This window comes from Nyctibius grandis, chromosome 2 (genome assembly GCF_013368605.1).
Source record: "Nyctibius grandis isolate bNycGra1 chromosome 2, bNycGra1.pri, whole genome shotgun sequence".
In the NCBI taxonomy this organism is placed as follows: domain Eukaryota; kingdom Metazoa; phylum Chordata; class Aves; order Nyctibiiformes; family Nyctibiidae; genus Nyctibius; species Nyctibius grandis.
The window spans coordinates 29,227,130-29,252,808 of record NC_090659.1 but is presented as its reverse complement, the minus strand read 5'-3'; the positions used below and the strand labels follow the sequence as shown (position 1 = coordinate 29,252,808).

At 39.4% G+C, this 25,679-nt stretch overlaps 1 protein-coding gene across 1 annotated transcript in view; it reads right to left on the bottom strand.

Moving 5' to 3' along the window:
* CFAP47 (cilia and flagella associated protein 47) overlaps positions 1-25,679 on the bottom strand; it is a 356,696-nt gene that overhangs the window by 239,866 nt on the left and 91,151 nt on the right. The window contains exons 34-35 of the mRNA XM_068422067.1: positions 12,084-12,181; positions 11,661-11,777 (exon numbers count right to left, since the gene is read on the bottom strand). Coding sequence (XP_068278168.1) covers positions 11,661-11,777; positions 12,084-12,181 — 215 coding nt within the window. The remainder of the gene's footprint in view (positions 1-11,660; positions 11,778-12,083; positions 12,182-25,679) is intronic.

Here is a 25,679-nt window from a genome sequence, read left to right as displayed (position 1 = left end):
AAGATGCTCTTTTGTTGTCACAGATGGGTGAAAACAATTCTGCATTTCAAACCAGAAAAATCTAGAATAAACTGGATTCTAAATTCAGAAATGCAAGGAGTCAAACCAACACAGCATTTCCAAGGCAGGAATAATCACAGAATCACACAGAATCACAGAATCACAGAATGTTAGGGATTGGAAGGGACCTCGAAAGATCATCTAGTCCAATCCCCCTGCCGGAGCAGGATTGCCTAGACCATATCACACAGGAACGCGTCCAGGCGGGTTTTGAATGTCTCCAGAGAAGGAGACTCCACAACCTCTCTGGGCAGCCTGTTCCAGTGTTCGGTCACCCTCACCGTAAAGAAGTTTTTCCTCAAATTTAAGTGGAACCTCCTGTGTTCCAGCTTGCACCCATTGCCCCTTGTCCTGTCAAGGGATGTCACTGAGAAGAGCCTGGCTCCATCTTCTTGACACTTGCCCTTTACATATTTATAAACATTAATGAGGTCACCCCTCAGTCTCCTCTTCTCTAAGCTAAAGAGACCCAGCTCCCTCAGCCTCTCCTCATAAGGGAGATGTTCCACTCCCTTAATCATCTTCGTGGCTCTGCGCTGGACTCTCTCTAGCAGTTCCCTGTCCTTCTTGAACTGAGGGGCCCAGAACTGGACACGATACTCCAGATGCGGCCTCACCAGGGCAGAGTAGAGGGGGAGGAGAACCTCTCTCGACCTGCTGACCACACCCCTTCTAATACACCCCAGGATGCCATTGGCCTTCTTGGCCACAAGGGCACACTGCTGGCTCATGGTCATCCTGTTGTCCACTAGGACCCCCAGGTCCCTTTCCCCTACGCTGCTCTCCAACAGCTCTGTCCCCAACTTGTACTGGTACATGGGGTTGTTCTTGCTCAGATGCAGGACTCTACACTTGCCCTTGTTATATTTCATTAAATTTCTCCCCGCCCAACTCTCCAGCCTGTCCAGGTCTCTCTGAATGGCTGCGCAGCCTTCCGGCACATCAGCCACTCCTCCCAGTTTTGTGTCATCAGCGAACTTGCTGACAGCGCACTCTAATCCCTCATCCAAGTCATTAATGAATATATTGAATAGAACTGGTCCCAGAACCGATCCTTGCGGAACTCCGCTAGACACAGACCTCCAACTGGACTCTGTCCCACTGACCACTACTCTCTGGCTTCTTTCCTTCAGCCAGTTCACAATCCACCTCACTACCCGATCAGCCAGACCACACTTCCTCAGTTTAGCTGCGAGGATGCTGTGGGAGACAGTGTCAAACGCTTTACTGAAATCGAGATAGACCACATCCACAGCTTTACCCTCATCTATCCACCGGGTAACATCCTCATAAAAGGCTATCAAGTTGGTTGAGCAAGACTTCCCGTTGGTGAAGCCATGTTGACTGCCCCTAATGATCCCCCTGTCCTTGATGCACCTAGAGACAGCATCAAGAACAAGTTGTTTCATCACCTTTCCAGGGATGGAGGTGAGGCTGACCGGTCTATAGTTACCCGGGTCCTCCTTCTTGCCCTTTTTGAAGACTGGAGTGACATTTGCTTTCCTCCAGTCCTCAGGCACCTCTCCCGTTGCCCACGACTTAGCAAAGATGATGGAGAGTGGCCTAGCAATGACTTCTGCCAGCTCCCTCAGCACCCGCGGGTGCATCCCATCAGGGCCCATCGATTTATGGACGTCCAGGTTGCTTAATTGGTCCCTGACCCAGCCCTCATCAACCAAGACAGATTCCTCCTCTATCCTGACTTCTTCTGGGGCCACAGGGGTCCGGGGCTCCTCAGGACAGCCTCCAACAGTATAGACAGAGGCAAAGAAGGCATTCAGTAACTCCGCCTTCTTTTTATCCTCTGTCTCCAGGACCCCCACCTCATTCATCAGTGGGCCTACATTGCCTCTAGTGTTGGCTTTACCTGCAATGTATTTGAAGAAGCCCTTTCTGTTGTCCTTGACCTCTCTTGCAACGTTTAATTCCAAGGAGGCCTTAGCTTTCCTAGTTGCCTCCCTACATCCTCTGACAACAGACTTATATTCCTCCCAAGTGGCCAGCCCCTCCTTCCACGATCTGTACACCCTCTTCTTCCACTTCAGTTTGCCCAGCAGTTCCCTGTTCAACCATGCAGGTCTCCTGGTACCCTTCCTTGACTTCCTACCTGCTGGGATGCTCTGATCTTGAGCTCGGAAGAAGCAGTCCTTGAATGCTAACCAACTATCTTGGGCCCCCTTACCTTCTAGTACCCTGTCCCATGGGATTTCCCCTAGCAATTGCTTGAAAAGGCCAAAGTTGGCCCTCCTGAAGTTCAGGGTTGTGATTCTGCTAGCTATTCTGTTCCTGCCACATGAGATCCTGAACTCTACCATCTCATGGTCACTACAACCAAGGCTGCCCTCAACCTTCATTGCTTCAACCAGACCCTCCTTGTTAGTGAGGATCAGATCCAGCAGCGCTCCTCTCCTAGTTGGCTCATCCACCATTTGCATCAGAAAGTTATCATCAACGCACTGGAGGAACCTCCTGGACTGGGGATGGCTGGCTGAGTAGGCCTCCCAGCAAATATCAGGGTAGTTGAAATCCCCCATGACAACCAGGCCCTGTAATTGCGAGACTGCTCTCAGCTGCCTGTAGAAGGCCTCATCACCCTCCTCATCCTGATCCGGTGGCCTGTAATAGACACCCACAACAGTATCACCCCTGCCAGCCTGCCCCTTAATTCGCACCCACAAACTCTCAACTCGCTCCTGATCCGCCTCTGGACAGAACTCAATACATTCTAGCTGCTCACTCACATAAAGAGCAACTCCACCACCTCTCCTTAGCGGCCTGTCTTTCCTGAACAGGACATAGCCATCCATGACCACATTCCAGTCATGCGAGGCATCCCACCAAGTCTCTGTAATTGCCACTAGATCATAGCCCCCCGACCGAACACGGATTTCTAACTCCTCCTGCTTATTCCCCATGCTGCATGCATTGGTGTACAGGCATTTCAGGGAGCGAGCTGGGCACACCGGTTTCATCCCAGATTCACCCCCTGAATTCACCCCAGGGGGATGGGAGGCCTCCTGGTCTACCTCAACACTAGAGCGTTGCCCCAGTGGTGCAAGCCCAGCTACCACCCCATCCCCCTTCGAATCTAGTTTAAAGCTCTCCGAATCGTTCTTTCCCATCCAGTCTACAAGCTGGCCAGAAGTTTCCCATCGTGTTTTACAAAAAGGAGAAATCAAAGAATTCTCACAGATGAACGCAGCAGTGTTTTCTCTGGCTCCTTCAGCCCATGAGGCACTGTGCTATAATGCGATGTTCCATGTCTTGTATGTAAGAATCCTCAATTCAGTAGGAGAAAACAAATCCAGAAAGGCCAGTGAAGCTATAATTCCTCCAAACTTGAAAGGGAAACTAAGGCAGAGAGAGTTTCCAGGGCACAGCAAGGGCCAGCTGCTCTCTCTGGGCCAGGGAGCCAGAAGCCAAAGGCAATATAACACAGCTGCAGAGCAGAAGCCAGTCAGGGCCTGTCCCACTCCCCAGCCAGGAGCAGGGCAGCCAGGGGGCACTGGGGCAGCGCCAGCCACAGCCATCAGGCACCTCCCTAGGGACCAGGACAGGCCAAGGCTGGGATGAGGGCCTATGGGTGGGTCTGGCTTGGCAGCTCCCATGGCTGGGCAGGGCAGGGCTGTGGGGAGCTGGAGACCAGCCCTGCTGTGGCATCGCTGGGACAGGGGCTGACGGTCCCAGGGGGCTGACATGGGGTCCTGGTCTGTGGGCAGAGTGGAGGGAGTCTTGAGCGGCTGGGCAGGAGCAGTCAGGGCTGGGTGCCCCCAGGGCCTTGACAGTAGCTAAGTCTGAAGAGCATTCAGACTATATCATTTGATGACTCTATGATAGACATTTCAGAAAATCATATTTTTAACAAGGCTTCATCTCCTTGTTTGCAAGGAAACCAGAAGGAGACATATCCCTGAATAGATTCCTAATATCTACTTTAGGAAGAGGAACCTCTCCTTCTCCATACCCTAAAGCATTATATGGCAGGGTGAGAAGAGAAAAGAGAGATTCTGAGTACTGGAAAAGATGGTGGGGCTTGGCTCATGGACTAAAAGGAGAGAAGGGGTGCAGTCCTTTCCTAAAGGATAAACATTTTGGAAAGGTGATGTAGGTGCTGAAAGCTTCGCAGATTTATTACTGACTACAGCTCAGCCCTGATTAAAATAAATGCCTGTAGTCCTGCAAATTAAATGCCTATAGTTATGCATGAATGTGTTCTGTGTGCTTTGTACTACAAGGAACATGAATTTTTGTTCGTTTGGTACAACAGGAAGGAGAAACCTGTCAAGATATATTACAACAGACAAGCCTTATAGCATTTTTACCCAGATACATATCAAATTCATCTTGCATTACATCTTACTAGGTAACCTCCAAGTTTTCTTAATTCTCCTTCTGTTTTATTAAGTCAGAAACAGGTAGGAGATTCCATAGAAAAGGCAGAACTGGAGCTCCCCTGCTGGAAAACCCATTGACTCCATGAAGCACAAAGGCAGGAAGAGTTACTGACTGCTTTCTCCCTCTTTCCTTGCCCTGTGCCCAGCCAGGCATCACACCCTACTCCCAGTAGTTCTAGCACAGCTCCTTCTCTAACCTTCCAAGAGAGTGAGTGCATCACTGGGCACTGATCTGAAGTTTCCCTGTCACTCTCCATAGTTTCCTAGATAATGCTTATCCCCATAATGCTTAAGAATCATTTCATGTACTCTTCTTGCACTGCTGTAATCACATGCCTCATCTTGTATTTCTGTTTATTTCCATCACCACTGTTTTTTAAGTTTGGAATTTTAGGGTGCACTTACTATGCAAAGTAAAAAAGATTCTTCTTTGCCAAACTCTTCAAACCTGAAGTCTGAAAAATATTCTGATGTTTTCCATTCACTTATCTCAGTAATGGCTATCGAATGTGAACAAGTATTTCTAGAAGTTATTCCAATGCAGCTGTTGTTTTACACGTCTACTGTCCATCTTTCCTGCATTTTCATTTAAGATAGCAAAGATGCCAGAGCAGATTATCTGTTGAAGCCTAACTTTCTTTTGCCACCTACTTCTACTTATTTCCACTTAGATCTGAAATTATTCACTCAGAAAACATTACTCTGTTTTATTCTGTGCTGAATTCATAAAACTGTATTTGTTGCATTAATCTACTACTCTAGGAACTAAATAAAAAAAATAAACATCAGTGTACTTCATAACATTCAGCAGAAAATTCACATAGTCTATACACATTATTTGCTTTAGAAAATTCTGTTTTAGCAAACAATAGTAATTAATAAAGTTTAACAGATTTATGCCTTAAATTGTATCCATAACAAAGTTTCTCAAAATATGAAAAAGCTTCTCACATTTCTTGCAGAGTTGGGTGCTTGCTTCTTAGGTGTTTATTTGTGCTCTAATGTTGCCTAGCTAAAGAAATTGCTGGAGACTGGGTAAATTATTATACTTCAAATTCTAAATATTCCAATTTAGGACTATATCAAAACTGGACAAGAAATTCAAGGGCTAGTAGATAGGTTCCATTGTGAAAACAGAGTTGTTTAACTGTTGCAACACCATCTGCTCTGTGCCTTTAATTCCATAATCAGCTCTCCATGTTTTCAATCACCTGCATATTATAAAAGTCTGGTCTTTAGTATTGCTGGTACTATGGCTCAGAAAACAGTTTGTAGCTGCTTACAAATAATGCCTTTTAATTTTATGAAAATAGGTTTATAACTTAATGCAAAAATTAAATGGCATTAACTGCCTCTAAATCATTCCCTGATATTTAGAAAATGCTGCCCGTTTTGTTTTATTAGCATAGCAGTGCAGTGGATTGATGCTTATAGTAGAATATGTTATAAACAATATTAATCTATCTAGCTGGAAAAGGAAAAGAAAAAAACAGATCATGGTTTTTTAAATCAAAAATAATCACAGTAACTATAAGCCAAAGTTCTGACTTTGGAAAGCAGAGAAAAACTTTACTAGAAGATATCAGAAAGGAGAAGATCGCTGAACCAGTTCTTGTGATAATAACATTCGCAATTTTTCTGAACACGTAATTATTAGTTGAATAGTGTAATGAAGCAAACTACTGAACAGATGTAAAAATCATGCAGAAGTCTTCCTCCACTACAAAGCCTACAAAGCATTGATGAAAATAGAAATCCTCTGCCAAATAACAGCTTCTGGCAGGGCACAAAAAAACTGAAAAATAGAACAGGCTTGGAATCAGTGGCCATGAGATGTTACCTAGGTAATCAAATTTAACCAACAATGGCAAATGACTACTGAAAATTACGGCAAAAGTATTAAATAAACACAAGGTAATAAAAATATTATATTTAATGTCAGAAACAGAAAGCCATACATTTAATCTTTATTAATTATTTCCAGATATGTACAGCTTAAACACTGAACTTGAAAGAGAAAACACATAGGAAACAATGTTGATTGTGAACAAAAGGAGTTTCGCAAGTTTATAAAGGCTTTGCTCATACAAGTCCAGCAGCCAAGTTTTCAATAAGCTCAAAGTCAATGTGAGGAAGGAACAGTCAGCAAGTCTGGAAAAAAAGATAGTCATTTTAGTGTTTAAATAAAGCTTAAAAGTCTATATTTTTGTATGTTTGTAGAAGAGCAACAAAGCTGGTGAAGAGTCTAGAGCACAAGTCTTATGAGGAGCAGCTGAGGGAACTGGGGTTGTTTAGTCTGAAGAAAAAGAGGCTCAGGGGAGACCTTATTGCTGTCTTCAACCACCTGAAAGGAGGTTGTAGCGAGGAGGGTGCTAGTCTCTTCTCCCAAGTAACAAACGATAGGACAAGAGGAAACGGCCTCAATTTGCACCAGGGGAGGTTTAGATTGGACATTAGGAAAAATTTGTTCACCAAAAGGGTTATCAACCATTGCAACAGGCTGCCCAGGGATGGTGGAGTCACCATCCCTGAAGGTATTTAAAAGACATTTAGATGTGGTGCTCAGGGACATGGTTTAGTGGTGACTTGGCAGTGCTGGGTTAATGGTTGGACTTGATGATCTTAAAGGTCTTTTCCAACCTAAACAATTCTATGATTCTATGATTCTAATGTATAAACATATTAATATCCTTATTAAAAGACTATATCTATCCCAGACACATCCAGCTTCTCTTTAGAAATATCCCAGGTGAGACCATCATGAGATTTGAGTAATTTTCAGTTGCTCACACAGAAATAAAACGTACCACCGATTTTGAAACATACATTTTCCTATTCTTTCATTTCCACAAGTTTATGGGTTGCCCAAGGATATAATCCAGGTAAACTTAAAACTAGACATGCCTGAACAGATCACTTGTCTGTTGCAATTGCATATGTTTCCATAGACCTCATCATGCCAGTGAATGATAGAATCGTAGAATAGAATCACAGAATGGTTTGGGTTGGAAGGGACCTTAGAGATCATCTAGTTCCAATCCCCCTGACATGGGCAGAGACACCTTCCACTAGACCAGGTTGCTCAAAGCCTCATCCAACCTGGCCTTGAACACTTCCAGGGACAGGGCATCCATAACTTCTCCAGCCAACCTGTTCCAGTGTCTCACCACCCTCACAGTCAAGAATTTCTTCCTAATATCTAATCTAAATCTACCCTCTTTCATTTTAAAACCATTATGCCTCATCCTATCACTACACTCCCTGATAAAAAGTCCCTCCCCTTCTTTCCTGTAAGTCCCCTTTAAGTACCGGAAGGCTGCTAGAATGTCTACGTAGAGCCTTCTCTTCTCCAGGTTGAACAACACAAACTCTGTCAGCCTGTCCTCATAGGAGAGGTGCTCCAGCCCCCTTATCTTCTTCATGGCCCTCCTCTGGACCTGCTTGAGCAGGTCCATGTCTTTCTTATGCTGGGGGCCCCAGAGCTGAACACAGTACTCCACGTAGGGTCTTATGACACTTGCTGGCCACATTCTTTTGATGCAGCCCAGGATGTGATTGGCTTTCTGGGCTCTGAGCACACATTGCCAGCTCATATTTAGTTTTTCATCCACCAATACCCCCAAGTCCTTCTCCTCAGGGCTGCTCTCAATCCACTTATCGTCCAGCCTGTATCCATCTTTGGGATTGCTCCGATCCAGGTGCAGGGCCTTACAATTGGCCTTGTTGAACTTCATGATGTTCACACAGACCCACCTCTGTAGCCTGTCAAGGTCCTTGGATGGCATCCTCTAGAGTATCTACCACACCACTCAGCTTGGTGTCATCTACAAAATTCCTGAGGGTGCACTCAATCCCACTGTCCATGTCCCCAAAAAAGATGTTGAATAATACTGGTCCCAGTACTGACCCCTGAGAGACACCACTCGTCACTGGTGTCCACTTGGACATTGAGCAGCTGACTGCAACTCTTTGAGTTCGACCATCCAGGCAATTCCTTATCCACCGAGTGGTCCATCCGTCAAATCCATGACTCTCCATTTCAGAGACAAAGATGTTGTGTGGGACAGAATCAAATGCTTTGCACAGGACTATCAATAAAGCTAAATTCCAGCCAAATGTTCTTATCTAATGCTCTGATTTATCAGTCTTACAGATCAAAGCAAATAGTTGTTGCATCCACTTTTGTAAGAATGATTAGGGAGATTCAGTCCTTTACTACTTTCTTCAACTGTTTTTTCCAGAATAGTCAAATAACTAAGAATTAAGAAAGAAATCCTTTTCCTTAAAGTTAGTTTTGTCAAGAAGTTGCCATATTTACCGAGCTAATAGCTCCCTATTAAAGTACAGGAAACTGAAGACAAAAAAGTGTTAATCTTCCTTAGAGATTATTACAATAAAAGTACGAGTGAAACCCTAAGTGACAGTCAGGAAGTTACCTTTCTAAGTGTATATAATAATCTGTAGACTACCTCAAGGAAAATTTCTTACATATACTGGAAATTCAAAAAACTCTATGTTACTGAATTTCTTTCCTCTTCTCCATTGGCTGATGACATCATTTTCTTTCTCTCCTTCATTTTAGACTCAAGTCTTGGGGTTATCATCTACCCTCCTTTCTTCCTTATATGACCATGTTATTGACAAGTTTCACTGCTTTCTACTCCACAACAGTGCTGAACTCCCCCCTTCATTTCAACAGAATAGCCACATTCATTTTCAGCTTCTTAACACTCTCCGACTACTCACAACATCTTCTATATCTTGTTTGAAAATACCCTCCCTTTTACTTGGTCCCAAATGTAAATGTCAGTATTGTTGGTCCCAATTTTAAATCAGTAACAAGTTGAGTTCCTCTACTGGCAATCCCCAATCACTGCATCGTTTCTCCTAATCTATCCTTGTCACGTACATTCCCTCCACATCACTGCTATCCACCATCCTATCTTGCATATTTTATTTTGGGCTTTCAATTGAATCTTCTTCAAATCAAAGCAGTTTAGAACTTAAAAATATCAAACACAAAGAAAAAAATACATAGAAAGACACCATTAATACTCCAGGGTTGGACTGTCAGTCATGATTAGAAAGTGGAAACAAAGAATTTCTTGCCCAAAGTATTCCATCTTAAGCCTATATCTTAATCCTTAAGAGGATTTAAAAGCCTTGAACCCTCTTAGAGGTATCATTTAAACTTGCAGCTGAAGTCTTCCAGACAGTTAAACTTCTTTATGATTACAGAATCTTAGATTTTGAAGTGATTGAAAATGTCATCTATTCCAGACCTGACACGTTTTTCGGGTTGTGCTGTCACCATCAACCTTGCATTAATTACTGCAAAGCTGTCCTGAAAGTTCAGAAGCAGTGATTGCCTGATAGTCAAGAAGTTTGTCAGTACTGTTGGAACGTTTTAGTCTGATAAATGTAAGAAACAAGAGTAACAGAAAAATCCCAAATTAGGACAGTTCAGCAACAGGATTCATGTATTTTGCTGCTTTTACTGCTGAAGAACAAGAAGCTTAAGAAATTTCTACAGTAGGCTTAGAAAAGCATATATGAATTCCAATAAATCTATGTCAAAAGTATTCTTTACATGCTCTATTTTTCTTTACTTCCCATGATATTTTGTTTGTAGAACATGCCTTAGCTAGAACTAAAATTCAGACCTTGAAGTTCCAAGATCTGTTCTTTCTTCTGGTGTTAACTGATTATATCGCTTTTTTAAAATTCCTAATCTGTACAGAGATGGACTTTCCCATCTATAAAAACACCAATACCTAAAAAATATGCTGAACTAATAATATTGTAGTATCATAGACATTGTAGTCTTAAAACACACTAAGCGTATTAAGGAGAATGTCCTGGAGTTCTGCTTCCACCTTTAATGTGGTTAACTCTTTTTGTGTATGAGGCATCAAGCCTCTGCTTTCATGTGCTGAACTGCCTGTTTTTCTTATTAAAAGCTGAGGCAAAATACACCTTCATTTTGAGGACTATACCTAGATTATCTTTTTATGCTTCCTTTCAATCACAAGTATATGAAGCAGCAGATTTTCTTGGTTTAGTTTGTGAGAGAAAAGCCATTTATAACAGCATATCCATGTCAGGATGCGGGAGCAAGACAGTAGCTGATAGAACTGGAAATAGCAGCGTTACTTTTTCCCTGTAATCACAACACAATCAAATGGAATGGGAAAAACAAAGTTATAACTGAGCTTCCTTTCATACCACATTGTTCACACCACATCTCTACCTCTGATTTCTAATACTATTAATTCCTTCGGAAAGTTTCCTTATACACAGACAAATACTATGTCTATTCTACTATGTCCTCCTCTGGTCTTCTAGCCAGACCAGTATGCTGCACACTCACCCCAGCCCATCACAGTCCCTGACATTCACTTTGCTTATGATGGAAGCTGCAGCACTCCACAAATTCTTAGAGAAAGATGAGACCTGAAAGAGTTTTCACGAGTTTTGGTAAGGACAGGATTTTTAATCACTCAGGGAGCAAAGGAGAAGGCTTGTCAAACCCCAGTCCTGAGGCCATGTAAACTCAGTGCAAAGCTTGCAGCCTGTTAATAGCAATGGCAAGACTGTACTACAAGGCTACATGCTCACAGGGACTCATGCTCTTATCTTGCATGTGCTGGTTGTGTGTGTTAGTTACTGAACTATTATCTATTTAAAATAGCTGATTCCCTCTTATTTTCCTTTTCTACATTGCTCCCTGAGCAGTCCAAAGCTACTGACTTCTGTGTGCATCAAAGCTGGGACAGAACCCTTGTGGGCTTTCTTGATTAGACAGATGCACCTAAATGTCACCAGAAATTCATATAATTTTTTTACCACTCCTTTTTATGTTTAAGTGCATGATGTTTGTTCTTAAATATATTTTTTCTAAACTGCCTTAGAATACTAATAAAAAATTCCACTCAGGTTTTCAATTTGTGATGTATGATGCTAGAATCTGAACTGAATTAATCTTGTTATGTTCAGCTAGTTGCATATATACAATTCTACAAAAGCAAGGAATTAAGGAAATTACTTGTGATTAAGTATATTTTGGTTTCCATTGCACTGTAGCACATCATGAAATAAAACTGCTTCACTGAAACCTCGCCTTAATTTGATGTACAGTATTACTATCAAAAAAGTGAAAAAAAAATATTAAAAGCATGTAAATACCGCTAGTATAAAATCATTTACCTTTATGTCTATAGCCAGATTGACAGCATGCATAGCATTCACAAGAATCAAACAGTTGTGCAGAAACTGTGCAGGAGTTCTTGGATTAGTATACATCCTTACAAAGTGAGTAGCAATCTAGCAAAGACAGAGAAATTAAACTCTTGATATTCCAGTAAGCAAAATTACTGTGTTTGTATTTTCACTCTTTTAGCAATCCAAAAAGATATAAATCTTGAACTAAAATTCCCTATTAAGAATATACCCAGAGAAAAGAAAAATTAATACTGAAATAATCACTCTATACTTCCTAAATGTTGGGGTTTTTTTTCTTTTCAAAATCCACATAAGCCAACAGTTCCAAAGGAAAACAAGGCCTGAATAAACCCACTTATATTAATACATTGTACAAAACTTGCACAGTATGTACTTATTTGCACTTACCAAATATGGACAATAAGCTGCCAGCTGTGCTGCCAATACCAGACCATCTAGAAGATCTTGGTCAAAATTTACTATCCATCTCATTGGTGGTACTTCACCTGATTTAAAAACAGAGCAAGATGAATTAGACTCTTCTCCCCTGAGATGCCTAATTTTATTCTGGATAGATATGATGACTATCTGAAATGACCAAGTATAGCAAAAAACAGAAAAAGGAAACTTCCATCACATGTAGAATTTCCCAGGCATAATTCTCTTCCATAGCCATTGCTGAAAACATGAAAAATCTCACCTAGAGTATTGTAACTATTTCTCATACACTCTGATATAGCATGCAAGAGTATTCATCACAATGGAAGGGAAAGTAGGTAAGTTAAACTTAACCTCACAGATATCTGTGAAATTTAGGAACCTAAACATGTAAATTGTTTTTATTTTTATAGGCATAACATTCATACGGCTACTGAAACTCAGGAAAATATGCATGAATCCTTTAAAGTTGCAACATTTAAGCATGTAAGAAGGAAAGGTTATTAATTTTCTTAAGGTCATATTAAATTATATGGCACAAATGCAATATAAATGCAAGCTAATAGCTCAGTTCCGGCAGCACAGATCACTACTTCTCCAATTGGGTTGTAAAGGCCTATGGCTCACAAGGTTAGATTATTTTTTATATTTCTAGTGGTTTTTTTTTAAAATAAAACTGATTATTAAGAAAGTAAATATAGTTTATTTATTAGTATTTCTTATTTGAAGCATTCCATATCTTAAATATTTAACACAGCATTTAAACAACAGACTTTTGTTCTTAAGTATCACAATAAACTATAGGAAGTATACAGTAACTTGAAAAATCTCAATTTGCGATATTCTCTAAAAAAAGTTACTGACATACCAACAACTAAATGTTTTAAATCACTGTCTATACCCAATTACTGCTACTTTGCTCTCCAGATAATATGCACTTTGTGAAGCATGAACACAGAGAAGCTGATCCTTTTTTAAAGAGAGCAATCTGGTCACAAATATTCAGGTACTGTGTCATGCCCTCTCTGTTGTGCTATCTGCAGTTTCTTGCAATTTCTATTGCAAAAACACCTATTGTTTAATTTTCTTTGTTTTCCTTACTGTCTCAGATCCAAAGTCCTAAGTTTAAAGAACACTTTGGACTTCAGCTACAGGCAAGGTTTTCAGGTAGACTGGGATCATGCTTTCTCATATAAGACATATTATATAGCTTTTATTTCACCATACATCCAGAGATGTATTGTTTACCAAGTTTGAAGCCTCCTAAGTTGAAAAAAACCCACCAATATGCTACAGAATATGAGACGATCAAAAATCTCCTACATATCATAAACACATAAACATCTTAATGTTATAATACAAAGAAATGTTCTTTTAAAATGCTACCATTAAAAGATAAAAAAAGTTTGTAACACTAAACTGTTATGACAGTAATATAATGATGTTCAGAACCACCCACTATCTTCATTAGCAAAACAAGAATTTGGAGGCACCAGTACTTGACATAGAAATAATTTAAAACAGCAGAAGCATAAAATGTTTCACCTTTACAGAAAGAACACTATAAACTAAATGAAAGCTCAAGAAAGAGAAAAGGAGAGATTCTCTATGCATTTGGAAAACAATGGTCTCGTTTAGTGGTCAAGAATGCTGAATCTTTTGCTCTCACAAATTAGATGACACTATGCTATAGATGTAACACTTCAATCAGTGTTACTATGGGTTTTAAACGTGAGACAGTATTTTGGGGTATGTTATATACCTTATGAACAACAACTATCAAAACCACTTTGACTAAGAAAGCAAGTAGGCTGTTGTATGTTGAAAATTATTAAATTTCTTAAGTTAACCCTATTCACTCCTAAGTATCTTCAGATGTCAGCCAGGTTTACGTAACCAAGCAAGTTGTTGTCCAAAAGCCAGGCCACAAATCCAAAAAACATTAAAACTGGATAAATACACTTGGTCTTAAACTGAAACAGTGGTAACCATTCTATGTAGTGTTGAAGACACTATGAATCTTCAAAAAGTTTTTCCCTTACTAGCACTTATTTTACTTGAGTTTATACCTCCTCAGTTGCCTTTACCCACTTCTTTTGTTTAATAGTAAGTGCAGCTGCAAAATTGTAATTAGTGACAGGGAAAAAGTAGCTGGAAATGCTGCTGCTAATGTCAGATCATAATGTATCCACATCAGCTCAAGTAACTTCAATTGGTCCCCCACGAAGTACAGTTAAATCAAATTTGCAAATAAGTAGCTATTATCAGCTACAGGTATAAATTTGGTTGTGGAACTCCTCATTTATACCAAACAGGTTAGTTGTAAGCTTTAAAAATTCATCTACGGTGCTGTAAATATTATGCTTCAGACTAAATTTAAGAGTTAAACTATTCCAGAACCAAATAGAAGAAATAAAATAACCATGGGGCTAATCATTAAATAGGAAGTGCATTCAGATGAAATCCTATATTAATGCAAAGTAAATATATCAAATTATAATCTCAAATAAAAATTAATTCCAGGAAATACTAATTTTTAAGTACTTTCTTTCATAAAATAAGCTAGTTAACACGGAATAGAATTTTATCAAACTGTGACTTTATGTGTCATAGAAGACTGAAATTCTTACAGAATTTTCAAAGATTGTTCATGAATACCCAGAAGTAAAATATTGATGTACATATGCTTTTCACCAGAGGGTGCTGGTTCATTATGATCCCACTAAGACAGACACCCAAACTTCATAAAGTGTCACTGCCAGTTATTGGAGCTGATGCTATAGGGAAAAAAAGGTTACTATAAATAACCTTACAGTCCTTCAGACACTGGGAACCCCCAGATATGCAGCATTGAAACTGACCTCCAGTCAGGATGCAGCACACTGTGCAGATGCAGTCTGTGGGAGGGTTAGACATTTCAGTCTCTTGACCTCTTATGGGATTTTGTTAAAATAAAACGATTCTGCTAATCATTTCTGCTATTAGATAAAAAGGATGTTCACATGAGAACTTGGTGCTGCAGTTTTCCTTAAAGACAAGGACATGCAGGTGGCGTAATCACTGGTACCAAGTGGGAGCTGCCTACAGGCTCCTCAGTTACAATTAGCTGCCCAAGTTTATCCTGTAGCCAAGGGATATACATAGCACAGCACAGGCCTCCACCTACTCAAGTTAACTCCTGTGTGGATCACTTAGCTCCTTTATGTACAATGATCTTCCAGTTGTTAGGATCACTACAACATATTAATGGTTTGAGGGTTTTTATACTATTTGGAGAGAAACTCCCCAAACCAATATAATTAAAAATTATCATTTAAAAAAAAAAGTACCCTTTCAAGAAAATAGAAAAACCAGAAGCATTTTTCATTACCAAGTACTTTGTGAGGAAGTTCTGGATTATCTTTTCCTGATTTTGAAAGGAAACAAAATTTACAGAGGAATCAAGTCTTCCATTAGTGATCTAAAACTGCATTTGAGGTACAGGTCAAACAGAATTATTTAGAAGACAATTCTGTACAGGACTGCTTATGACATAACACAGAAAGAAAGTAGACATTCAGAAAAAAACATACTCTGCAGGGAAAGACCCTTCTTTGTGACATGAGCACCAAATAAAGAGCCCCAGAAGGATTCAATGTGCTATCACAAGAAAAATACCATACCCTTAAAACAAACTTGCAACCTGCTGCTTTTAGTAGCAGTCATTTCAGATGTCTTTTTTTAATTTTATGCTCAGGTACAATTATGTGGGAATAAAGATGCTGTTTGGTCTAACTTAGTAAGCACTAGAGAGTTAACATTACCTCTACAAAATGCTTTTAAGCAGGGTACTAGAGATTATTTCTTTAACTGCTTCAATAAACACTCTGTTACAGTAGAAAGAAGAATGTATCAAAAATTCAGTGGGAAAGTCATTCAAATATTAATAACTAATTACACTTAAAAAAAAATTAACCTGTGACAAACTCCTGTACTGTATTCTAAGCAAAAACTCTTTCATGATTCTTTTGTTCATTTATAGAATACAAATGCCTCAGCATCTGAAAACCTTAAATGTCTATTGCATCAACTATTTGCAGACACTTTAGCATAGTCATACTGCTCTAGTAAGAAAGAATAGGAGCAGACGCTGCACAAGCTTACCAACAAGGGCATGTAAATTCATCTGAGCTTAACACTGACATTGATAATGATTTTAGTTTGCCACTTCTTCAGCATGATGATGTTTAGGCTTGGTCCAAAATCCCTTATTTTTTCCTATTCATGCTGTAAAATGTCTTCAAACACGATTTCAAATGAAAGAAAAGACCAGCAGGTCAATGAGTTTGAAAGCCGATGCCTGCTACTGCCCACACCTCTATCTGCAGTTCTCTGCCTCATCACACTATTTAGTCTCCTCCCAACATTCATTGTTTATACATTCAACTACATTCAACAAGATGGCTTTCACAACAGTAAGTTCTTGAATCTAAACAGGTGTAGCCTTGGCCAACATCTTCCCCTTCTCTCCCCACCTAAACCTATTCGCCATATCAGAAGACAGATGAAAATCTTACTACAAAATAATCATTATATAAAGTACATTCTATCATATATTAATCATACATGGTTCTTAAACAGTCTCTTTTCTTCTGAAAAGCCCTAAAGTGTTATTTTGTTTCATTTTCATTATTAAAAAATAAGCTCTAGTAGCTTAAATAAAAGAACTGGCTTAAAGAGAAAGAGAAGCTCTCTCCTCCCTTTTCCAGAAAACAGCAAGTTTCTTCTATAACATTAAAAAAAAGTTATTTAAAATTACTGTCTTAAAAATCTCCTTTTCTGAAGAAAGTTTTAATTCAATTTAGACTTCAAATGATATTTTATTGTTGCTGTTTCACTAATATGAACAGAAAGAAAACTAAATCAATTTACATGTTATTCTAAATATTCATGAAATGTATGTTCAGTTAAAAAAAATTATTTAAAGAGGATTAGAATGAAAATTTCATTTTCTGTAAGATTTCAAATAAAAATTAAAACATTAATTTATAAATTTATAAAGAAAAAAACATTTCACTGTGTCAGAATTATTTTTTTTCCTATTGTTTAACTGAAACAACTTTTTTTTCAAGTAGAAAACTCAAAGTTTAAGCGTCCTTGGTAATTCTGAAGGGCAAGGTACCAAAGATGGAGTCTAACTTGATATATAACATCTCCCTGTTACCTATGACAGGAACAGAACACAGTAAGTATGGGCCTCAACATCTAAATTGGGACACTTAATTTTACCTAAATTCAGACCTCCATTTTGCAAATGTTTATAGTAGGAGACATTAATTTCATTCCAAATCCTTGGTAAATTGCTTGCAGTTATTTCAAAAATATTTAATGCAGTCATTGCAAAAAGAAATACTTTAAAAATAGCAAAATAAAATTTTAAAGGCTAACTTTCTTCCTAAAAAGTTAGTCTTTTTAATACAAATCCATCATATTATTGATCATAGTTGGGACCTATAAAATTTAATAATCTTTCTGTCTTTTTTTTTTTATTAATAGAACTCAGACTCACTCTCAGCACACAGTACTGGTATTTTTAATAAATCACCATTTCCACATTTTTAACTTTTTTAAGATTAACTACTTCTGTTTTCATTTTAGATTAGGTCCAGTATTGAACTGTTCTTCTGGTTAGTCATCTAGATTGATTTGCTCAGCCTGGTTATGGAAACTCATTAAACCAGATGCTTTGATCAAAAAGTAAACTTTATTGTTTATCCTATTTTAACTTTAAATCTTACTTTAAGTGTACCATTAACTACCTTCAGGCTTCTGGTGGGAATATTACCTGAGTGTACTTGAGCAATACCAGTTGTCCCTAGTACCTATGCACTTTCTTCTGTCTCCACTAATCCTTTCTTTCATGCTGGTAGAATTGTCTGTGTGGCAGCAAAGTGGGTGTGGGAACAAAACTGGTTTAAAAAGAAAGAGCAAACCATTTCTTTACTTTTTAATCTGGATTACACCAATCCAGTTTACCACACAGCCACACAAACAGCTGTGCCAGTGAAAATGAAACATGATAGCACTATTGTTTAAAAAGCATTTATTAAACTATAGCTTTATAGCCTATGTAAATTAGAGCATGAAGAAAAAAAAACATGAAGTGGATTTTTTTCCCATTTTGACTAATTAAATACTTTTATAAGTATGTTTTGTTTTCCAGTTAATCCTTCTACTATCAATCAACCTACTTAACTCAAATGCTTGTGAATAAATTAGCAGAAAACATAATGCATTTTCCTAATTACATCAAATCTAGCAGAAAATCTGCCAGCTAACCACTCTACGATAATTAATTTTCTTAATATAATTACTTAATTTTAGTAGAAATAAACAATGGAAATCAGAAGTCTTATGTAGGATACCTCATTTTCCTCTAACCATATAAATGTATTAAATTTCATTTGTATTGGTACTTCTTGCAAAAAAAAAAATAAAATAAAAAATTACTAATGCATCTTTAAGATGAAGATTCTCAGCCAATATCATGATGAAAACTTGACTGATGAGTGTTGTAGGCCAAAAATAGTAGATTAAAACGTGAACAATAACAGGTAGCAGATAACTCTGCGTGGTTGCCGGGGGGGAAAGGGAGAAGAAATTGTCCAAAACTGAACTTTTGAATTCTGAGACAAATTCCTGCTACTTGCTAGCTGCATCCCATAGGGGCTGGCTGGAAATTTTAATAACACCTAGACTGACGTGGCATGTTCTGAATCCTTCCATAATGAAGAGGTGTGAGACAGAAGCACCAACTAGGCTGATCACGAGCTGTGCTTCTGCACATGGATTATTTAGATTGGGAAAACTGGGGACTTAGAGTTATGGAAAGAGGCCAGAAAGAAGCATTCCCAAAAAGAAGCAGTGGTCTTGAAGAGACAGAAGGGGACTGGAAAGAAGGTGAAGAAGTTCCTAACTGGAAGAAAGATCTTTGAAGTGGGAGAAGATCCTGAAGACCAGAGAGAAACATAGAGACAAATGTCAGCAAATGCCCAGGGACTTTGGAAGGTGATGCCTGAGACTGGTAACTATGAGCATTGGCACAGCATGAATTGACATGACTTTTACCTGATCTTCTCAGGCCAGTAGGAACCTCCCTGCCAGGGAGGGAATTTGAGACTGTGTGAACATAGCGCTGCGTGGAGCGACTGAGTGTGTGAAATTATCAAATAGGATAAGAGCTCTGACCTTCCTGGTTCTTCAATAAACCCCAGTATCCTGATCCATCGCAGGCTGTCATTTACTCTGTCTCACCCATGACAATAGGTGAAAATACTTCGTAAAAGAAAATAACCAAGCAGGATTAACTTGGACTGGATGTGCAGCCACTCATGTAGTGTGCTCAGGCATTTACTACGGTTACTAACAGCTAAAATATGCTGCAAGAGGCCTCTGTAAGTGATGTAAAATGAGAGCAGTTTTGTTTCGGTTGTTGAACCCACTCAACACTGAAGGAAGTAATATTCATAATCAATTCAGTGATTTGGGACTAACTTAATTCCTGTATTTATGTATTTTTAATAGGCAATTTTATTTTTAACTTGTAATGGCATCATGTGGCATGCATGCAGTAACCAAGCATAACAGCATTGTCATCCTCTTTCTTGTAACAGGTTAAACCAGCTCTTGAAGATACACTGCTTTCTTTTTTCATGAAGTATTTCTAGATAGAAGAAGCTAAGTTTTGCTGTGGCACTCTAATTATTCATTTCCATATTTTAATTTTTTTTTATTTCCAAAGTCCAGATCTCTTGAGTTTTTAAAAAATTTATGGCCTTTAAAAAGTCCCTGAACCACATTTTACATCAATTACTTAATAGTTTCACTCCTAAATTATTCTGAATGTAGAAAAATCAGATTTGTCAAAACCAAAATTTATGTGGGAATGTTTTCAGATTTAGATGTTTTCCTTCTTTTCTCCCACAAAGAGAAAGAAAAGAGCAAACTCTCTTCGCTGTCACTTTTTGGGCTCGATTTGGTCTTCCCCTGATGAATCATAGCACACAAGGCTACAGGGGTTTTGCAGTGCTTTTTTGCCATAATCTTTCTTAGTTTTCAAGAAAACAAAAATAAATGTTTTTACATTTGTATGATTAGATTTGAAGCCTCAAGATTTTTTGCAGGATCTGAAAACTATTTTCCGAATGGAGATAACCAAGGAAATATCTATAATAATTCTACATGAAAATGACAAACAATGTACTTGTTGGCAGAATAGCAAGCAACAGCCACCATAAATTCCTCTAGGTCAAATTTTGTCTGTTTCTTTGACAGGTGGAAGATATCGTGAACAAAGGAGAAATGCTACACATTTTAACTTCAGTAAGAATTTGGTCACATTCTCTCTTATAAGGAAGCAATGAAAAGGTAGTCTAGGAAAAAGGTACTGTTAGGTGGAGCACAAAACTCACTGAAATACAGTAAGCCTAACTATTAGCTGTCCACAAATCAAACTGCAAAGTCCTAGATTGTATACTATTCAGTATTTTCACAGAATCACAAAATCAATCAGGTTGGAAGAGACCTCTGGGATCATCGAGTGCAACCATTGCCCTGACACCACCATGTCAACTAGACCATGGCACTAAGTGGTGCCATGTCCAGTCTTTTCTTAAACACATCCAGAGATGGTGACTCCACCACCTCCCTGGGCAGCCCGTTTCAAAGTCTAATGACCCTTCCTGAGAAGAAATTCTTCCTAATGTCCAACCTGAACCTCCCCTGGCGAAGCCTGAGGCTATGTCCTCTTGTCCTATCGCTAGTTGCCAGGGAGAAGAGGCCAACTCCCACTCCGCTACAACCTCCCTTTAGGTAGTGGTAGACTGCAATAAACGGAAGAGTTGTATCTTAGGCAGGTAGACTGACCCATTCACTTCTCTTCAGTTCTAGTAAAGTCTCAACTGGTGCAAAACCCAGTAATTGGCACCAAACTTCAAGAAAGTCATGGATCAGCTAAGAGAGTTTACTAGAAAACAAATAAGCTGAGTACAGAGAAAGACTGAAAGAATGGAATTGCTTTGTCAAGTGGAGGGAGAGGAAGTAACTGAAGCAGAACATAGTAATTTGTGAATATGTATAAAGTTACTAGAAAAGCAAAGATGATCCACTGCACACCACATTTTAGAAGAGAAAGGATGGACTTAAACTCTAGCAGGGAAAATTTTGGGTTAGGTTAGACTATAGGAAAATCTTTCAAATGCAAATGAGTGGAAAATATTGGCAGATATTGCCTACAGTGGCCATGGAGTGTCGTTTTTCAGAGATTTTTATAACAGTCTAGGCAAATACCTGTCCAGTACACTACAGGTATAGTCAGTTTAGCCTTTGCACACAAGAATGAAACATTATTTCTGTTTTATTTCTCCCTTTCCTGACTTCTGTGCTTTTTTGTATGTTTTTTTCAGATTTCACTTTTATTCACTGATCCATCAGTATGCTTTATCCCACTGACTTACTAAAACTGGTTTATACCTACTTTGTACTGCAAAACACCAGAAATGTACAATTTACTTTCCACTATCTACTTTTATTCCAGTTCCTCCAATGTTTTGAAGTCAACCTTTATGCCTCCTATATCACACTATTCTATCCCTCACCAACTGCAGAAGATCTGTTTTAAGAGAAACAATTTAAAGAGAAATATTTACAAAAATGTTTTTCTTCTCTTTTTTTTTTTTTTTGTAAAAAGGTATGTCTTTGAAGATAGATAGTAGGGTTTTTATTCAAAGAAACACCTCAGAAAAAATGGCTAATGGGATCAAGAGTTTGCAGCATTCTCTGAAAAAGCCGTTGTTCCCAATAGTCATGAAGTCAAACGTTACACTGTTTCAAAATAGTTAACACATCCCACTGCTAACAGGGAAAACAAAATCTTTAAATCTGTTGGCCCCTCTCCTGAAAACCAGGAAGAAACAATATCCAATCTTATTCTAAATAGATACATGAAGGTATTCTTTGGCGTCAGTCCCACCAAAAAAAAAACCAACCAAACAAAAAACAGTACAAAATGGTTGGCAAGCCAAAATCATGACCTTCTTTCTGGTAAAAGAACACTGTTTAGCCCTCCCCAAAGAAGACTATACAATAAAAACTTAAAACACCTCTTCCACCACACACACCACACTACTTTCATTCTGGAAAAAAAATGACCATGAAAAATTACCATTAATCTTAAAAGAAAAAATCCAATAGAAAAGGAAAAAAAGTTGTAATACAGAAGTATGACATATTGGTATTATCTGGATAATAAGACCATCCAAAAAGAACAAAATGGGTCTTATATCAAGCGTTAAAACTCTTAAAGGAGCAGATTTGGCTTAATCTACTAAGTTTCAGAGTTATTTTATATAAAAAAGTAAGAATAGCAATAAATCTTTAAAGAAAGTACTGTATTTCTTGTGAAGCTGTTCTGCTGTTTTCACAAGCAATAAAAAAGTTAAATTCTTGCTATCAGTTGCAAAATCAACTGATATATGTCTAAGTAGGCACAACAGATGTCTGCAAATGATAAATCTTCTGTTATACAGCCACAAGGAATTTTGTCAAATTCTGAGTTATTGAAAAACAGAGGTAAAATTATATAGGGTTAGACTAGTATTCCACAAGACTTTCCAAAAAAACCTAGTACATTCACATAAAAATCTTGAAACTGATGACGTTTAATGATCAAAGGTATGAAATGGTGTTTTATAAGAAGTTAATAAATTAGACTACGGAACTACAAAGGGAAAGTAACAAGTGGTGATATGACAGCGGTCTGTATAAGTAGGTGTGACATTGAGAATGGGAACCAGACATTATTGTTAAATAGCTCAGTGGATTACACAAATTTGTCACTAAAGGAAGTATCAAATTACAGTATTAAGCAGCAAGCTCAAAACAAAATATTTTACATACAATAAAGATTTTAAATCTACTTCCTGCATCAGAATGGTGTGATGCTAGCAGTTTGCATAGGTTCAAAATACAATTAAATAAATTCTCAGAATAAAAATCTCATACAACCTTACAGAAGTACCACCTCCATCTCAACTAGTCTTGAATTTCAAATCAGGAAGTTTCAGAGTACGTATAAAGAAAGTATTGTCATATATTTGCACTGTTACTCATCTCTAAGCATCTTCAGGCTGACAAGACCTGGGCGGGCTTTGACAGATGCACTTGACTACCCCTTAACCAAACCAGCAGCAATCTGATACAGGCTCCAAAGGAATTAAAGGCCTGAGCCATAGCTGGGCCAAGAACTCCTCTAGGAAACCCACAAAGAAGTAGAGCGACACAGTGAATACCAATAAATTGTGGGTACAAGGAGTCTCGTGCATACCTTTCACATTGTATGTAACTTGACTACAAGCCAACCCCTTTATCCCATATATATAACAGCCTAAGTGAGCCTTCTTTGAGCTGGCCCTGACAGGCAGCGTGGCTTCATGGAGATGATCTCCCTTTGAGCGAGGACGCCTCTCGAGGCTGCTTCTCGAAGCAATGAGATCTTTTACTGATGACAGATTGCTGGATGATCCCAATTTGAATTCTCGTTGGATGGTGACTGGACTGAATGCCAGACAATTCACCCCTTTAGCCAGGATGCCTCTCAATGTTAGTTGTTTAGCTTAAATAAGTAAGTTTTCAATAGAATGCATCACCTAAAGTTACAATGTTGTGTGATTTAGTATGCTGCTTGCTTAGCTTTACTTACTTAGTATGAGTAGCTAGATTTGCTGAAGCCCTAGGGCGCAAACTATTTCCACTTAGGTTTACTGAACATATACCTACTTAGTCAAAACAGCAAGCTGCAACTACACAAGACAATGGCGTGTCTGAAGATAGTGAAGGAATCTAATGAGGAACAAGACGACAGACCGGACCCAAATATTACTACTGGACCAAACCATCATGTGAGGGGCAGGTGAATAGTCTGTAAGGGTGTAATTGCCCAGGGATTTTTTTGTTCCCCTCCTCTTCAGCCCTTCTCCAGAGACATGAGCTGGCCATGCTGCTGTACCACTCTACTAAATTATCTATTTTATAAAACCCGATGCCTGAGAGTCCGCTTCGGGAAATCTAGGGTTCGAACTTGAGAGCGAAATAACACCGGACACTGAGATGGAAATGAAGTGGGAATAAGCACAATGAAACTTTGAAATCTTAGCTAAGTGGCATAGAGAATCGGGTGTGCACCACACGGCCACCCTGGTGTCCGGCTGCAGGGCCTGCCCTGCTCTCACAGCAGCACCAGAAGGCAGCGGTAAGCACAGCTGTGGGAGGTGCGCCCAGGTGGGGAAACTTCTCCGCTCAGTAACAGCTCTGGGAGAAGATGAGCAGGTTAAGGACTACCAGCGAGTGTGAGAGAGAGAGAGACACTATGGGAATCCGCCCTACCGTCCCTGGGACAGGCCCCACAGGCAGACAGAGCACATGACACGGGGGATTCCCCGTCCTCTCTCCACCTGGCTGAACAGAGGGACTTACAGGATAAGGAGGAATGGCAACAAATTCCTGCCTGGTGCAGCAGGCACGTCTCCTCCATGTCTACCCCATCTTCCGTGGTGCCCTTGCATAATAGGTACAGCACTCTGCAAGTGGAACCGAACAATAGCAAGAATGATGGATCATCTATCTTGGAAGTGTCACTGAGGTTAAAGTCAGCCTAAGCTCTACATCAAAACTGCTTCCATAAAGAAAAAAAGATGGGTCATTGTCATAGGAGACTCCCTTCTGAAGAGAACAGAAGGCCCCATATGCACACCGGACCCACTTCACAGGAAAGTCTGCTGCCTCCCTGGGGCCCAGGTTAAAGATGTGATGAGAAATCTTCCCACTCTGGTACAGCCCTCAGATGGTTATCCATTACTGATTTTTCAGGTAGGCAGCAATGAAGTTGCAACAGGTAGTCCAAGGGCAATCAAGAGAGACTTCAAGGCCTTGGGATGACTGGTTAAGGCATCAGGAGCACAAGGCAGTGTTCTCTTCTATCCCTCTAGTTGCAGGGAATGATGAGGGAAGAAACAGGAAGAGCCATCAGATCAATACCTGACTCTAAGACTGCTGTCACTGGCAGGATTTGGGGTTTTTTGATCACGGGTTGGTCTGCGTGACACCAGACCTGCTGGTACACCTGTCTCAAAGGGGGAAAAGGATCTTTGCGCCGGAGTTAGCAGGGCTCACTGAAAGAGATTTGAAAGGGGAAAGAGGTAAAACGAGGCTTGCTAGAGATAAGCCTGGGGATGGCACACCAATGTTTGTGGGACAGTGCACTAGCTAGATCCTTGAGCCTGCCACCTCAGTGGAGGTAGGGGATGACGAGCCATGTGACAGCAAAGACACAAGGGTAATCCATGGGTTGGTTAGAAACCACAGAAGTGCCTGACAATGGTCATGTAGGAATTAGGGCTTGTCCCCCAAAAAAGATGGTGGGATCAATAGCCCAACTGAAGTGCCTCTACACCAACACATGCAGCATGGGCTGTTGCCCATGCAGGAGGAGCTGGAAGCCATTGTGCAGCAGGAAAACTAGGACATAGTTGC